The sequence below is a fragment of the Trichoderma reesei genome (assembly GCF_000167675.1).
Source record: "Trichoderma reesei QM6a unplaced genomic scaffold TRIREscaffold_8, whole genome shotgun sequence".
NCBI lineage: Eukaryota > Fungi > Ascomycota > Sordariomycetes > Hypocreales > Hypocreaceae > Trichoderma > Trichoderma reesei.
Window position 1 is genome coordinate 61,054 of NW_006711155.1, and position 14,841 is coordinate 75,894.

The 14,841-nt window shown below is 54.9% G+C and overlaps 4 protein-coding genes across 4 annotated transcripts; 2 read left to right on the forward strand and 2 right to left on the reverse strand.

Annotated features, from left to right (window-relative positions):
* Positions 1-819: 819 nt before the first annotated feature.
* TRIREDRAFT_60616 (uncharacterized protein) lies at positions 820-2,737 on the reverse strand (the record flags this gene model as incomplete). The annotated part of the gene is made up of 4 exons (XM_006964997.1): positions 820-1,365; positions 1,441-1,749; positions 1,861-2,516; positions 2,614-2,737. 4 exons carry the CDS (start codon positions 2,735-2,737, stop codon positions 820-822), a joined length of 1,635 nt encoding a protein of 544 aa, XP_006965059.1.
* A 4,322-nt stretch (positions 2,738-7,059) lies between these two features.
* On the reverse strand, positions 7,060-8,556 carry TRIREDRAFT_3653 (dihydrolipoyllysine-residue succinyltransferase; the record flags this gene model as incomplete). The annotated part of the gene is made up of 5 exons (XM_006964746.1): positions 7,060-7,356; positions 7,427-7,819; positions 7,907-8,008; positions 8,096-8,263; positions 8,323-8,556. The coding sequence occupies 5 exons, from the start codon at positions 8,554-8,556 to the stop codon at positions 7,060-7,062; spliced, it is 1,194 nt and encodes a 397-aa protein (XP_006964808.1).
* A 669-nt stretch (positions 8,557-9,225) lies between these two features.
* TRIREDRAFT_61292 (uncharacterized protein) lies at positions 9,226-11,814 on the forward strand (the record flags this gene model as incomplete). The annotated part of the gene is made up of 1 exon (XM_006964839.1): positions 9,226-11,814. One exon carries the CDS (start codon positions 9,226-9,228, stop codon positions 11,812-11,814), a length of 2,589 nt encoding a protein of 862 aa, XP_006964901.1.
* Positions 11,815-13,067: 1,253 nt separating this feature from the next.
* TRIREDRAFT_77373 (dihydrolipoyl dehydrogenase-like protein) lies at positions 13,068-14,629 on the forward strand (the record flags this gene model as incomplete). Its single annotated transcript, XM_006964840.1, has 3 exons — positions 13,068-13,148; positions 13,229-13,933; positions 14,012-14,629. The coding sequence occupies exons 1-3, from the start codon at positions 13,143-13,145 to the stop codon at positions 14,627-14,629; spliced, it is 1,329 nt and encodes a 442-aa protein (XP_006964902.1). The 5' UTR covers positions 13,068-13,142.
* Positions 14,630-14,841: the final 212 nt, after the last annotated feature.

The window sequence follows — 14,841 nt, forward strand, 5'->3', positions numbered from 1 at the left end:
TTCATCGTCACGGTAAGCTTGCTTCTTCTTCCCCCCCTCCTTACCACCATAGTCTCCTTCTTGCCGGCGGACAAAAATCTCATGCAAAGATTAGTGCCAGTGACATTTGCGCGTAAGACACGCCATAGAGGCTGAGGTCGCTCATCAACCCGCCCATGGCATAGAACTCTGTGTGCGCCCTTCCACAGAACTCTACAATGACATGACTATGGAGTACCGGCCTGGGCCATCGAGTCTTTCTCTGGCCTGTGTTGGAGCAGCTGCTCCCAGGTTTCACGTCTCAAAGACAAGCAGGCTATCCCGGAATCGCAAAAGCTGTTAACTAAAAGGGCTGAAGAAGCAGCATGGAAGGATTCCTCAATGGCAATGAAGGAAAAAAGTCGATTGTCACTATGCTTCGAGGTTCAGATTCAGTGCATCCTTCATCCATTATATTATGGTGGCCTTCATGAAAAGGCCTTCGTCTCCATCCTAAGACTACTCTCCTGAGCATACTCTCCAAACACTGCCTATAGCGATACTCATAGCACTACTTATAGCACTACTTATAGCACTAATCTCCATTGCAAAGGAAAAATGAACGTGTGGTATCATAATGGCCAAGGGTATCCTATCCACCTCCCGGTTTATCATGATGGGTATCTTTGTAAGAGAGAATTGCGTCAAAGGTCGTATAGAAAAAAAAAAAAAAAAAGGGAAAACCATAGGAAACGCCGCCTAGGTCAAAAGCCGGACCTAAAGCACGCATCGTCCCAAATGCTGAAGTCGTGTCAAGCCTCTTTCCACGGACAGGGACTTGAATATAATGTCTTGAGTGTTTCAAGCATAAGTGGAAGCCTGAGAGTTGCGCTCCTTGCGGGTCGCCCACCCCTTGAGAGCCAACACGAGCAGCTCCCAAGACATGAACAAGCCGGCAAAGCCCAGCGTGATGGTGTAGAGTGACATTGGCTCCAGGTTATAGTGGATCATGCCCTTAATGGTATCGGCAGCGCTATACATGAAGATGATGCCACCCGCGACGAGGCCGAACGATGCCAGGAGCTCGGTGGGCGGCCGCGAGGGGTAGACAGACTTGGGCGGCTTCAGGTACAAGGTGACGTATGTGAGCATTCTGGCCAGCGAAGCGCCGAGCAGCAGGTTGCCCCATTGCTTGTGTACCATGGTCCCGGTCATGGTCTCTTGCGAGTGGCCGCCCATCATCTTGCCCAGCAGGAGGATGACGAGTGCCGGGATGGGATTGATGGAAAACTCATACGTCTCCGGAGGCTCGAGGGTCGCGCTCTCGTCGGCGGAAGTGGGCTGGCTGCTGGTCACCAGCGTATTGAGCAGACTTCTCAACCAAGTAGATTCGACAAGCATGCCGATCTGTCGCAGTGTAAAGTCAGTAACACGGTATTGACGAAGATGAAAGTTTTTCAGTGATTGCGCGTCAGAACGTACCGAGCCGCCGCCGAGGAACAGGACGGTGATGGAAAAGTGCTCGAGGTCGCTGGGGGTCCAGACGCCATCCCTGCTGCCCAGGTGCTCGAGGAAGATGTTGGTAGAGCCGTAGATGAAGATGAGGGCGCTCTCGACAAACTCTGCCGACGGAGTCCATCGCTTGCCGGCCTTGCGCTGGGGGCGCAGGTTCCACGCCCAGCCGGCCTCGTGGAAGCTTCCGGACCAGCGGCCGAGGGTGAGGAGGCCCATCCAGAAGAAGATGCCGCCCTTGATCCAGTGAGCAAGTCCGCTGTAGATGGCAGTGCCCTCCTGATTGTATGTTGTCAGCAAAAAGGATTCCTTGTGTGCGGGCAGGTGATGGAATAGTTCCCGCCAATGGGGGAAGAGACAGGACAGGACAGCAGGCAGGCAGGCACTTACAAAGAGTCGACCCATGGTCGCAATGCCGGTAATGTAGGCAATGAATCCGAAGGGCAGGATGATGCGGTCCACCGTCTTGTAGCCGAAATCAATGTACTTCCAGACGCGCGAAGACACGACCTTGAGGGCCATGAGCGCCGTCCTGCTGCGCGGCGCGGGCGACGCCTGCATGGGCATGGGCATGGCGGGGCCGTCGAGCTCGTCGTCATCGTCGTGCAGCTCCTTGTCGGGGTGAGGCTCCTGGGCATCGCGGTCGGCCAGCGTCGAGAAGGAGTTGCTGCGCAGCGACTCCGTCGTCGGCTCGGAGCCCTGGCCGCTGTCGTTGGACAGGCGGTAGTGGCCGAAGTAGCTGGCGGCCCTACCGCTAGGGAGCGGGATGAAGGCGCGGCGCTCCTCGGCTAGCTGATCGGCGGCGGTGTTAGTGGGAGCGGCACCCGTCAGGGCCCCGCCGACGCGCCGGAGCAGGCTGACAACCACCTGCGCAGACACGACCCAGGTCACGATCCAGCCGATGGGGTGGTGCGCATTGTGAGGGTACAGGTCGGGCGTCTGCGCGTTGTACGCCGTGCCCACGATGAGGCCGAGCGCATTGACGGCGAGGAAGACGAACTGCGAGGCGAGGACGTAGCGCGACCTGGCCAGCGACAGGGCGACGGCTGTTGATTCCGGGCGGGCTTCTGGTTAGCCAAAACGCCTTCCAAGATCTTGCTGACGATTCATGGCGGCACTTTGTGCGACCAGTGTGCGACTTACCGATGGGGAGCAGAACCACCCAGGCCACCGTCATGAGCGCAATGTGCGCGTACAGCACGTGGGCATGCTCGGGATGCGCAAAGTAAGTGGGAGGGTATTCCGAGTCCTGCTGGTCCGGCGCCATGTCCGCCATGCCCTCCATGCCCTCCATGCCTTCGTCACCGTGCCGGCGGCTGTTGTCTGCGAGGACGGGCAGCACCAAGCTCAAGCCGAGCACAGCAATGCTGGCGAGCAGTCTGCCGGGCGCCGCTGACTTCATGGAGCTTGCTTGTGCAGCCAGCGGTCTCTGGGAAATCACAAGAGGTCGAAGGGAAACGTCGAAGGGCGTTCAATGGGCGTTGGGGCGTGCCGGGGAAAGCTCTGCTATAGAATATACAAGCTCCGGGAGTGCGCAGGTTCAACGGATCAAGGTCGATACATGCAGAGACGCCTTGGGAACCAGGAAAGAGGAGGACGAGGGAGAGAGATGGACGGGGAAGGAGAGGGAAGGCTTGCTCGACCAGGTCAAATACGCAAAGGCTACTGCAAACAACGAGAGAACCATCGGAATCTTCAAGAGTCATGGGCGGGTGGGTGGCTTGTCTTTTAAGGGAAGAGGCAAAGGCAGCAAAACGACGGCAGCTTGTCGAAGCCGCTCCATCCCGCCGGCGGGCCCTGAGCGGCACATTGAAGCCAGGGCTGCGATGGTCATCGTCATGCGAGAATTGGGAAGCCAGGCCAAGGGTACGAAGTACATTCAAAGCCGATAGCACGCTGGCTGGCTGGATGGGAAAGATGAAGCTTGAGCTCCGAGGGTTCCGAGCCTCGCGCCTCGTTAGTCGTGCCCAGAAGACGGTCTGTAGGCGTACCCGAAGCTTGCCAAGGGGAGGTACGTAGCAGGCAGAACACCAAAGAAGCACGAGTGGGAATAGTAGAAGCATAAGAAAAAAAAAAAACGAACACCTCATCTCCACCCTCGGACGAGCCAGGTGGGGGTGCTGCGTTTCCTCATGCAGCGACTTCGGGAGCGGATGGTAAGGTGAGGATGGAACGGTGCCGGGGCTCGCGTCTCGGAGAGAGAGCATGGCATCCATTCCACGCCCGGGATGGCTTCTCGTTAGTACGAAGTACCGGCAAAAGCACAAAAGCTCGAGCACGACTACCTAGGTAAGGTAGGTAAGGTAATGTAGTAGGTTTGCCGTAAGGTGCTAGCAAATCGAACCATGAACAGATCCGGAGCGTTGCAGAACGTGTTAGACGGCGCCTCCAAGCCTCGTCCTCCTCATCCTATCTCCATCGCCATCTTGCAGCCAAAAGTGGCGCAAGGCGAGGCGTTCCGTCACATGCGAAGCTGAAGGTGCCAAACAGAGCCGCGAGCAAGCGGAAATAGGCAATAGCAGCACCCAAGAGAGAGAGCTTCAGACGAGTGTGATGTACCGGGGCACGCCAAACGCAGTGCCATGACGCAACAACTCGCTCGTCTGGAGAACCCTTGCTTGCCTATTCAGAGGGGGGGAGGGGGGAGGAGACCCGGCAAGTGATGCTTCTTAGCGTTTCCGCAGGAATACGCTCCTGCGGCATCTCGGCTGTCAGTCAGTCTGACAAACCCGGCTGCTCCTATCGTAGAGATTGCTTGCTACTACTATGTACTACGAGTACTACCTAGTACCTACCTACAACAACTACTACAGTACTCGTACCCATATCTAGGTAAGGTAGGTAGGGCAAGGTGTTTAGATTGGCGGATACGGATACCTTTGCCTTACATGCCTTACCTTGCATGGGACTCACTCGGAGGCAAGGCGCATCTGTCAATGGGGAGGCTGCGACTTACACATCATTTACCGAGGACCTAAGACAAATGACAATCCTCAACCTCCTCCTCCGGGCATGAACGCAGGCAGACACACGCCTGCAGGCAGTGCATTGGATGCGACCTCGCCCCTCGTTACTTACACGTCGGCTTTGCTGATCGGGGGTTACGAGGCAAGGCAAGGTACATGTATAACTGTGGAAAAGCGTCGTCGTCGACGGCAGGGCGTTGCGCGTTATCGTGCGTTGCGGCTTGCGTATTGAAGCTGCTACCGTACCCAAGCGAAGGGCGAGCGAGTAAGGCAAGTTAAGGTAATAAGAGTTGATACCGGGATGGGCCTTCTTTCCAGCCACGCGGGCATGAATCAGGCAATCCATGAGGCCATTTGTACCTTTTGCTGTTGAAGACTGATCTGTATCTCGATCCCTCTCCTCCTCTCCCCCCACACCAAGTTGCTGCTCTCTGCCGGCGCCCGTGCGAATTTTTTTTTCTTCTCTTTCTCCCCATCCATTTCTTCCTTCCTTCTCATGCCCCGGTGATTCCGGAGGAGGGAATCGGACATCGGAGCGCGAAGCCATCGGCTGCTGTTGCGCGCTGCTTCCAGCGCTCCACCGACAAGCGCTGTGACGAAATGGCTGGGCCGGGATTCAGACAGCTGGAGCTCCCCACTTGAGGCCATCTTGGCGCACCTTTTGGCTGCTCGTGAGGGAGCGACCCATGCTTGCGACTGGGGTCATCTGATGGATTTGGTGTTGCTGTACTTTTTTTTTTTCTTTGCTTATTTTTTCCTTCTTCTTATGCTTCTTCTTTTTGTTTCCATTCCGAGGCTGACATGACGGTGCCTACAGTCATACCTAGGCGTTCATGATAAGAAACTGGTGATGTTATGATGTTACTCAGAAAGAGCAGAGCAAATAAGGTACAGAGGCGGCCTTTACACATGGATCTCACGTCTGTCCACATACCTTACCTCTCTCTCCCAGCACCAAACAACAACCTCATGCCGCCTCACTCCAATTTCGTTGACATCACCGTTTCCCGACAAGTCTGCTTCAAAGTCCTACAGTACGGACCGCACTACAAGTTTGTAATAATGTATGCGCTGCTACCCTTTCATTCCGTAGATGTAGCCGAATCACTCGTCCACTGCCGGGATGGTGGCGTGACCCCAATCAACGTGGAAAGCTGCCTCTGCATCGATTGGTCCGGTCGAAGAAGCAAGCCCAGCCTTCTCCCCACAGCCCTGCAGCCACGATTGGGCGTTTCCTCCCACCCACTCTCAAGGCTCTCTTCAACAAGCCCAGGGTGGTAGCTTATTATTGACCACTCAGGTAATTCGAAATTCTGCATCTCGGACACGGCCAGTGGCTGCTTCGTAACAAGAACAAGGAAGCAACACCAAGCAATCCAAAGGTAGTACCAGCAGTAATTCAGTCAGTTATGTATGGCAATCTTAAAAGGCTCCAGGGCTGCGTTAGGTAGGCTGCAGAACCTCTCGTCCGATATCCCGTGCGCTTGTGCCCGTGTAAGTACTTCCAAGTAAGGTAAGGTAATAGTAGCAACAACTTTCTGCAAGGCGCGGAGGATGCAGTCCGCGGATTATTGTCACCAAATGGCCCGGCAAATCCCACGAGGTCCCGCCTCGATCGCGATCACCTGCCGGATCCTGGTTGCTTCCTGTCATCGGGTCATCTGGTGGATTATTAATAATAATAATGTCCGTGTCTAGTTCCGAGACGGCTTTTGAGTCACCCGCCGGTGGTTTTCGACAGCTTGCCTACGGTTGATGAGTTGGAAGAAACTGTTATGTTTGTGGCGATGTGAGTTCAGGATGTGATCTTATTCGCTGCGGTCTTTTTCTTATTGAATCTGCCTATGTTCGACATGGTAGTTGTTTTGTCTACTCCGTAAGGTACAGTAGGTAGTAATAATAGTATATCAGTCCTACGGTGAAGGAATACCCAAGCCACACACACACACGCATACTTTACACGTTGGCATCCAAAGCGGGCTGGAGATTGCGTTGCTTAATCGCCGACCGCCTTAGTATTACATGGGAAGTGCCTGTAGATCCCAGCAGCGCCCAAACACACACCCATCTGCCTCCAAATCCTTCAAAAGGGCTGGGGAGGGTGCAAGGACTCGCGCTGTCCAATCGCATCTAGTTGCCCTCCTACCTGGGTTGGTTGTCATGTCCAGCTAACCTCATGGAGTTGCTGATAGTATGTACAAGTACGTGAAAACTGTTCGGCTTCGCTTACTTTTCGCATGGATCCTGGTCCTATCATTGCATTTTGGGATGAAAGACACCTTGATGAGCATGGGCTTCCACTCAAAGTCATCGACTTAGCAAACGAAGCTCACCCAGGGTCTTGTGTATGCAGTTGTCTGGTATGTGTCACCAACCTAGGTATCAGTGAACTCCGAATCACCTCCTCTGCGGAGTGAGAGTGACAGTGGTAATGACTGCCGCTGTATTAATATCGGTGACAAGTCACTTCGTCTTGCATGCCGCCTTTTTGAAAAAAGCACGCTTTGTTCACCACCTTGCAGCCATACGTTGTGTCTCAGGCTCTTTATTAACAGCTACTACTACTTCGTACATTCTAATCATCAAGCTTACAGCCATCTGCAGGTGAGGCTCATCGAAGCTCCTACAGCAGCATTTTCCTGGGGTCCTCAATGTACTCCTTGATCTTGACCAGGAACTGGACAGCTTCCCTTCCATCCAGCAGACGGTGGTCGTACGTCAGGGCCAGGTACATCATGGGCCGGACCTCAACCTTTCCGTTGACGACCACGGCGCGATCCTTGACGGCGTGGAGACCTAGGACGGCGCTCTGGGGCAAGTTGATGATGGGGGTGCCCATCAGGGAACCGAAGACGCCGCCGTTGCTGATGGTGAAGGTGCCGCCGGCCATATCCTCAATCGTGAGCTTGCCGTCACGAGCCTGGAAATGCGTTAGCAATGCCGCCATGACTGTCACGGTTATGCACACAGTGATTGAAACTACTACTGACCTTCTTGCCCATCTCGGCAATAGCCTTCTCAATGCTGATCATGTCCAGCGACTCAACATTGCGCACAACGGGGGTGACCAGACCCTTCTCCGTGGCGACGGCAACGCTGATGTCGACGTAATCGCGGTACACAATGGTGTCTCCGCCGTTGGGGCCCTCAATGGACGCATTGACGGCGGGGATGTCGCGCATCGCCAGCACCGCAGCGCGCGAGAAGGCGCTCATGAAGCCCAGCTTCACTCCAGTCTTCTTGAGAATCTCCTCCTTGTAGAGCTTTCGGAACTCCATGATGTTAGACATGTCCACCTCGTTGAACGTCGTCAGTGACGCAGCCGTGTTCTGGGACTGCTTGAGACGCTCGGCGATACGAAGTCGCATACGGTTCATTTTGACCTGAGTTTTGCAATCGAGTTAGACGGCCGAAAAAAAGAAAAAGTGCAAGACCATGAGGATCACGCCAAAGGGGCCGGAAACACCTACCCGACGCTCTTCGCGGTTACCAGGTGTCGGCGCAGGTCCCGATGCCGCAGCAGACTCGGGCTCGCTCTTCTTCTGGGGCTTCTCCGCGGGCTGCTCCTTGGGCTGAGGAGGAGCAGGCTTCTCGCTCTTGGTCGGCTCGGGCTGTGACTTTGACTGCTCTGGTTCCGCCGGTTTTGACTCGGATTGGACGGGGGGTTTAGACTCCTCCTTGGGCTTCTCCTGCTCTCCTGATGACGCGGGCTTCTCGCCGCCAGTCTCGACACGGACCAAGTCCTGGCCAACGGTCACGGTGTCCTCCTCCTTGACGAAAAACTCCTTGATGACTCCGGCTTCTGTTGCGTTGACGGCGACATCGATCTGTAGGCGCAGGAAAATGAGCAATAGCTCGAGACACCGCGGGTCAATGGGAAACGCACCTTGTCCGTCTCAATGGTGGCAATCTCCTCATCCTGCTCGACGTAGTCGCCAACGGATTTGGAGAACTGCTTGAGAGTTCCCTCGGATATGGACTCGGCCATGGGCGGGACCTGGATGATCTTGTCCGCATAGTACCGTACCAAGCTCGGGAGGCCCTGGCGGAAGACGGGGGACGGGCGCAAATGGCGCATCGGCGCCATGCGGGAGACGGCAACTATGCTTCGAGACAGCATGATGGGCGAGCGTGATGGTGCGCAAGAACGAGTGAGTGGTCGAGGGGATTCAAGGAGAGAGGTCGAGGTCGGTTATACTGCGTAATTAAAAAAATGTATCCTCGGCAGATGCATATCGGAAAAAGAAGGACTGTGCGCAACGAAGCGTCATAGTGTAGGCATAAAACGGCAATAGCCGACTAAGGGGGATTATACGCCTACTAAGTACCGTACCTTAGGTAGGTAGGTACAGGTAAGGGAATCACGAAGAAGCCGCCATGAGCCTTGGAAAAAACGCAGTACAAGATTGATTTGACACTGAAGGCCTCAAGCTATCCATTCTATTTGACTTCTAGCAGATACAAATACCAAATGCCTCGTTGATTTGATTTGTAAAATCTCTCTCTCAACTGGCTCGAGATTCAACAAGCCATGCGTCTCTTCTATATAAGTGAATTTTTTCGGACCAGCGGCCGACCCCTGGGCTAGTACGTCATTCAAGAATTTTTGACAGCCGGGTCCTTGTTGCGACGCTGGTACAGTACAACTTTTTGCTTTTTTTTTTTTTTGCTTTTTTTTTTGGCCATCATTTTCTTCGGTCAACTCCATCCAGCCTCTTCCCACGCCATGCCGATATAACACATAGTCTTTGATTCCGTTCCCAGTGGGTTGGAACTTTTCTCGATCGCCATGCCGTCTACAGATGTTGCCGAGCTCCAGAAAAAGCTCTTCAAGCGCATGGGCTTGAGCGTGCCTGAAGAGAAACCGCAGTCGCAAAGGCGCCCGTTCAAGCAGACCAAGGAAAGTTACAGCCAAGTCTCGCGTCGAAAAGCGCAGAGGGCGCAGAAGAGGGCGCAGAGCCACGCGAGACACCCTGCTCCTGTCAAGAAAAGTGCTGTTGGAGTCGCAACCCCTCGGCAAGAGAGGAAACCTGAACGACGACCGGCTGCCCCAGCGAAACCAGCATCCAGCGATGACGATGCGACGCCAGATGAACAAGATGACGACTTGTCCCAGGAGTCAGACGAGGACCTCGGCAGTGATCTCGGCAGTGACCTCGGCAGCGATGACGAACTGGAGGACGGAGGTGATTCCGACTTAGAGGACGAGAGCCTTTCTGAGAGTGACGAGGCGCAGACGTCAGGGAAAGGATCATCACGATACGAAGGCCTCCCCTCGACTGTCCGTGACAAGCTGGCCCAAGACGATAAAGAGATTGAAGAATACGAAAAGAAACTACGCATCAAGAAGGGTTCCTCCTCGCTGCCGAAAGCTTTCAGAGACGATGGGCTCGACGAGATTTTGGGGGATGTCGGATCGGACCATGAGGCGGCAGAAGACGATGATTCGCTCAAACGAAAACGGCAATTCGATGAGTGGTTGGCGTCAAAAAGAAGGAAAGCAATGCCCGAGGCTGCTTCGGCGCATGAGGGTGGTTCCGATGACTCTGATGGCTCAGGGGATGAAGATGACTTTGGATTTTCGGACGACGAAGATGATATCGACGACCACGATGGGGACGCGCCGCATGATGCCAAACCCAAAGTCAAGGAGAATCCGTACGTGGCACCTACGACAGGGGCAGTGGTCGGCAAATATGTCCCTCCTTCATTGCGGAAAGCCGCCAACTCAGAGTCGGAAGCGAGGATGCGGCTACAGAAACAGACCCAAGGTCTGATCAACCGTCTTACCGAAGCGAATATTCTTGGCATTGTAAAATCTGTCGAGGATCTCTACCAGAACAACGCCCGCGGTGATGTTACCGAAATCCTCACGAGCACGGTGCTGGCGCAGATGTACAAGTCTTCAAGCGTTCCAGATCAGTTTCTGGTCCTCACAGGCGGCTTTTCCGCTGCAGTCTACAAGGTGATTGGGTCCAGCTTTGGCTCACATCTCATACAGCAGATTGTGGTCAGCTTTGGGGAATCTTACAAGAATGCTACGCAAGAAGGGAGTAGTTTCGCGGAGATTCCCAAGGAGTCGTCGAATATTCTCGGATTTCTCACGCAGCTCTATCTGTTTGAGGTTGTCAGCTGCAAAATCATGTTTGACTACATGGAAAGATTCCTTGCCGACTTGAACGAGCTGAACGTCGAGCTTCTTCTGCGCATCTGCCGCATGGCCGGTCGTCTCCTACGAAGAGACGACCCCAATGCGCTCAAGCATGTGGCGTCGATTCTCAACAAAGCAGTCAACGAAGCTGGGTCTACCGAGCTATCTGTACGAACAAAGTTTATGGTTGAGACGATCAATGATCTTGGCAAGAGCAAGCCCAAGGCGCGAGGACTGGATTCCTCCATCGTGTCGGATCACGTTCTTCGCATTCGAAAGAAGCTCGGTGAGCTCAAGTCCCAGTCTCGCAGACTCGATGGCCTCGCACCAATGGGCCTGAACCTGCAGGATATCGAAAAGGCAGACACAAGGGGCAAATGGTGGCTGGTGGGAGCAAGTGTTCCAGCCAAAGAGACGTACCAAGAGGCGGAGGCCAAATTGACACCCGCCGCGAAGAATAGTCATCATGATGACCTGTCCGAGGACAATGAGGACATGGATATCGTGCTCCCAGACTTTCCCAAGAAGGCCCGCGGCCAGGGCTTTCACACCTCGGCACAAATAGCCATCTTCACAGCCATCATGTCCGCGTCGGACTATGACCATGGCTATCGCCAATACACCAATCTCAAGCTCAGAAAGGATGATCAGGGCGAGATTGCGCGCGTCCTTGTGCAATGCGTCGGGAGCGAGGCAAACTACAATGAATACTACGCACTCGTGGCAAAACAAGCCTGCGCAAACAACAGAATACGATTTGCTTTTCAAGACAGGCTATGGAAAATCTTCCGGAATCTCGGCGAGCTCATGTTTGGCGAAGAGCCAGAGGACGAGGAGAGTGCCGAAAGCGAGCAGATGAAGGATGAGCGCCGCCTTCGCCACGTGGCTCGCTTCTATGCAGACTTGATATCCGACGGAGCGATGAATGTCACCATCTTGAAGCCTCTCAACCTCCCCAGGCTGAATAAGTGGACTCTCTTGTTTGTCGAGCAGCTCATGATCAGTCTGCTACAGGCCTGCCGGGGGAGCGAGGCAAAGGAGAACGCCAGGGTCTCCAAGATCTTTGGCGCAGTGGCGGAAGTGCCAGCGCTTGTAGCAGGCATGGATTGGTTTCTTCGGAAGAAGATACGGAAAAGCAAGCTGCTGACGTCAAAGGAGATGAAGAAATTGGAGAGGGTAAGGACGAAGGCTGAAGCTACCGTCCAAGCTCAGGCGGCGAGGGAATGATTCTTGGATAGGGGGGGCCCCCTTCCTCCCCCCTTTTGTCCTGCATTCTCCTACCGAGCATCATAGATCAAATACAAGGCAAAGAGGAAAAAAAAAAGATAAACATCTACAACTAGGCGCTGTTTCCATCGTCCGAGTCTTGAAAGGAGATATATCAACTTTCGAGCGGTGTATTGGGATATACAAACTCAAAGGGACTCGAAGACCCGATTGCCGAGGATCTGAGGCGCAACGAAAACCACCAGGAACACAGTTGACAGTGTTATGAATTGGTCATCAGCTTTCGCCTCGTGAAGCCGACTTGTTCTCTTCCAGTAGTGGCAAGTCGCCCCCGACTAACAAAAGATATGTCATGCAGATAGCCTACATACAGTATAATCCAGCCTGTTGTTAAGCCGACTTTGATCGTCCTGAGATGGCTAGCATCTGCGTCGATATAGTACCTAGTAATCGAGCCCGAGATCTATCAGAGCAGTGAGCGTCCCGTATCTAAGCGAGGATAACCCAGGCCGAATTGCGCCGCTGGACCGGAGAGTACCTGAAACTACTTTACCGCAACCTGTCGAGGGGCAAAAGGAGCGAGCGGCCGACGTCGCAGGGCGCGCAAACCACCCCACCACAGCTCTGACACGCGAGGTAGCGCTGGAGTAGCTGCTGCGTACCCGCCAAGTTGCCGAGTTCTGCCACTGAAAGCGCTCTGAGGTTCCAGTTGGTTCAGGCTGTTGAGGTAATCACAAAACAGCGCCTGTGCGCCCAGCCGTCAAGGAGAAGGCCAGCGGAGCTTCCCTAAAACCGGCGGCCCCAATTGCTATAGTAGTGGTAGTCGGCCCCAAAAGGCTGGGCTGCTTGATACTTGACCCGTGCTGTACAAGTTCTTCTCGAACCTCTCCCCCCAAACCCGTGCCAAACTTCTGCCTCTCCCCTCCACCAATCCATCACATCGCAACCTGCACAACGGCTGCCCAGCATGCTTGTTAGCCGCCTGATACCCCGAAGTGCCGTCCGCACGCTGCCGACCAGGCAATTGACGTGAGCGCCCCCGGTTTTATGTCTTGGAGCAGGCCGATGGTCTGTGATAGTGGAAAATCTCTCGCAATGGCTTTGCTAACCCGCGTCTTTGTCCAGTCTGTCACGATGGAGTCGAGGATTCGCCTCTGCCTCTGGTTAGTCGCCCTGCCGAGAAGAAGAACGCAACGGAGAGGGGGATATTGTTGGTTGGTGTGCGCGAAAACCAAGTGCTGACTCATGGGATAGAGGAGAAGGACCTGATCATCATCGGAGGTGGTGTTGCCGGATATGTCGCGGCTATCAAGGCCGGCCAGGAGGGCATGAAGGTAAGGGCACAAGGCTGGCTCCTTTTGCGGATGCTTTGCTACCGGGAGCACCAAAGGCTGACTCTGTCATCTGCGCATAGGTGGCCTGTATTGAGAAGCGAGGCACCCTCGGTGGTACCTGTCTCAACGTTGGCTGCATTCCCTCAAAATCTCTGCTCAACAACTCCCACCTGTACCACCAGATCCTCCATGACTCAAAACACCGCGGTATCGAGGTCGGTGAGGTCAAGCTCAACCTCGAGAACTTCATGAAGGCAAAGGAGACCGCCGTCACCGGCCTGACCAAGGGCGTCGAGTTCCTGCTCAAGAAGAACGGTGCCGAGTATATCAAGGGTACCGGCTCCTTCATCAACGAGAACGAGATCAAGGTCCAGCTCAACGACGGCGGCGAGTCCGTCCTCCGCGGCAAGAACATCCTCATCGCCACCGGCTCCGAGGCCACCCCCTTCCCCGGCCTCCAGATCGATGAGAAGCGCGTCATCACCAGCACCGGTGCCATTGCGCTGCAGAAGGTCCCCGAGACCATGACTGTCATTGGCGGTGGTATCATTGGTCTTGAGATGGCTTCTGTTTGGTCGCGACTGGGAACCAAGGTCACCGTTGTTGAGTTCCTCGGCCAGATCGGAGGACCCGGCATGGACACTGAGATCTCCAAGGCTACCCAGCGAATCCTCAAGAAACAGGGTATCGAGTTCAAGCTCAACACCAAGGTCGTTAGCGGCGACACCACCAGCGAGCTTGTCAAGCTTGACATTGATGCTGCCAAGGGTGGCAAGCCCGAGAGCGTAAGTAGCGAGTTCCAACGATAGCCAGACAAGTTTCGTAGACTTTCCTTATGGCTGGGTGCTAATCCGCGTCAACAGATTGATTCCGAGGTTGTCCTGGTCGCCATCGGCCGCCGTCCCTACACTCAGGGCCTGGGCCTGGAGAACATTGGCCTCGAGCTGGACGAGCGCGGCCGCGTCATCATCGACTCCGAGTACCGAACCAAGATCCCTCACATCCGCTGCATTGGTGACGTGACCTTTGGCCCCATGCTTGCCCACAAGGCCGAGGAGGAGGCTGTTGCCGTCGTCGAGTACATTGCCAAGGGCCACGGCCACGTCAACTACGGCTGCATCCCGTCCGTCATGTACACACACCCCGAGGTCGCCTGGGTCGGCCAGTCCGAGCAGGACCTCAAGAGCCAGAACATCCCCTACAAGATCGGCACCTTCCCCTTCAGCGCCAACTCCCGAGCCAAGACCAACCTCGACACGGACGGCCTCGTCAAGATCCTTGCCGACCCCGAGACGGACCGCCTGCTGGGCGCCCACATTGTCGGCCCCGGCGCCGGCGAGATGATTGCCGAGGCTACCCTGGCCCTCGAGTACGGCGCCTCGAGCGAGGACATTGCGCGAACCTGCCACGCTCACCCCACGCTTTCCGAGGCCTTCAAGGAGGCTGCCATGGCCACCTACGCCAAGGCCATTCACTTCTAAAGCTGTGAGGCTGTAATTAGTATGGTACTGGCGTGATTCCCCAGTTCCGTGGCAGGAAGGGGGGGTCTGAGAGGCTGAGTCAAAACATTCGTTGGCCTAGCGTTGGAGATGGGATCTCCCAAAGCCAATAAATAGGTCAAGTGTAGCGAGGAAAAGTACAAAAAATATATAGATATGGGGGATGCACTGAAGCAGGTCTGCTGCATACCCAG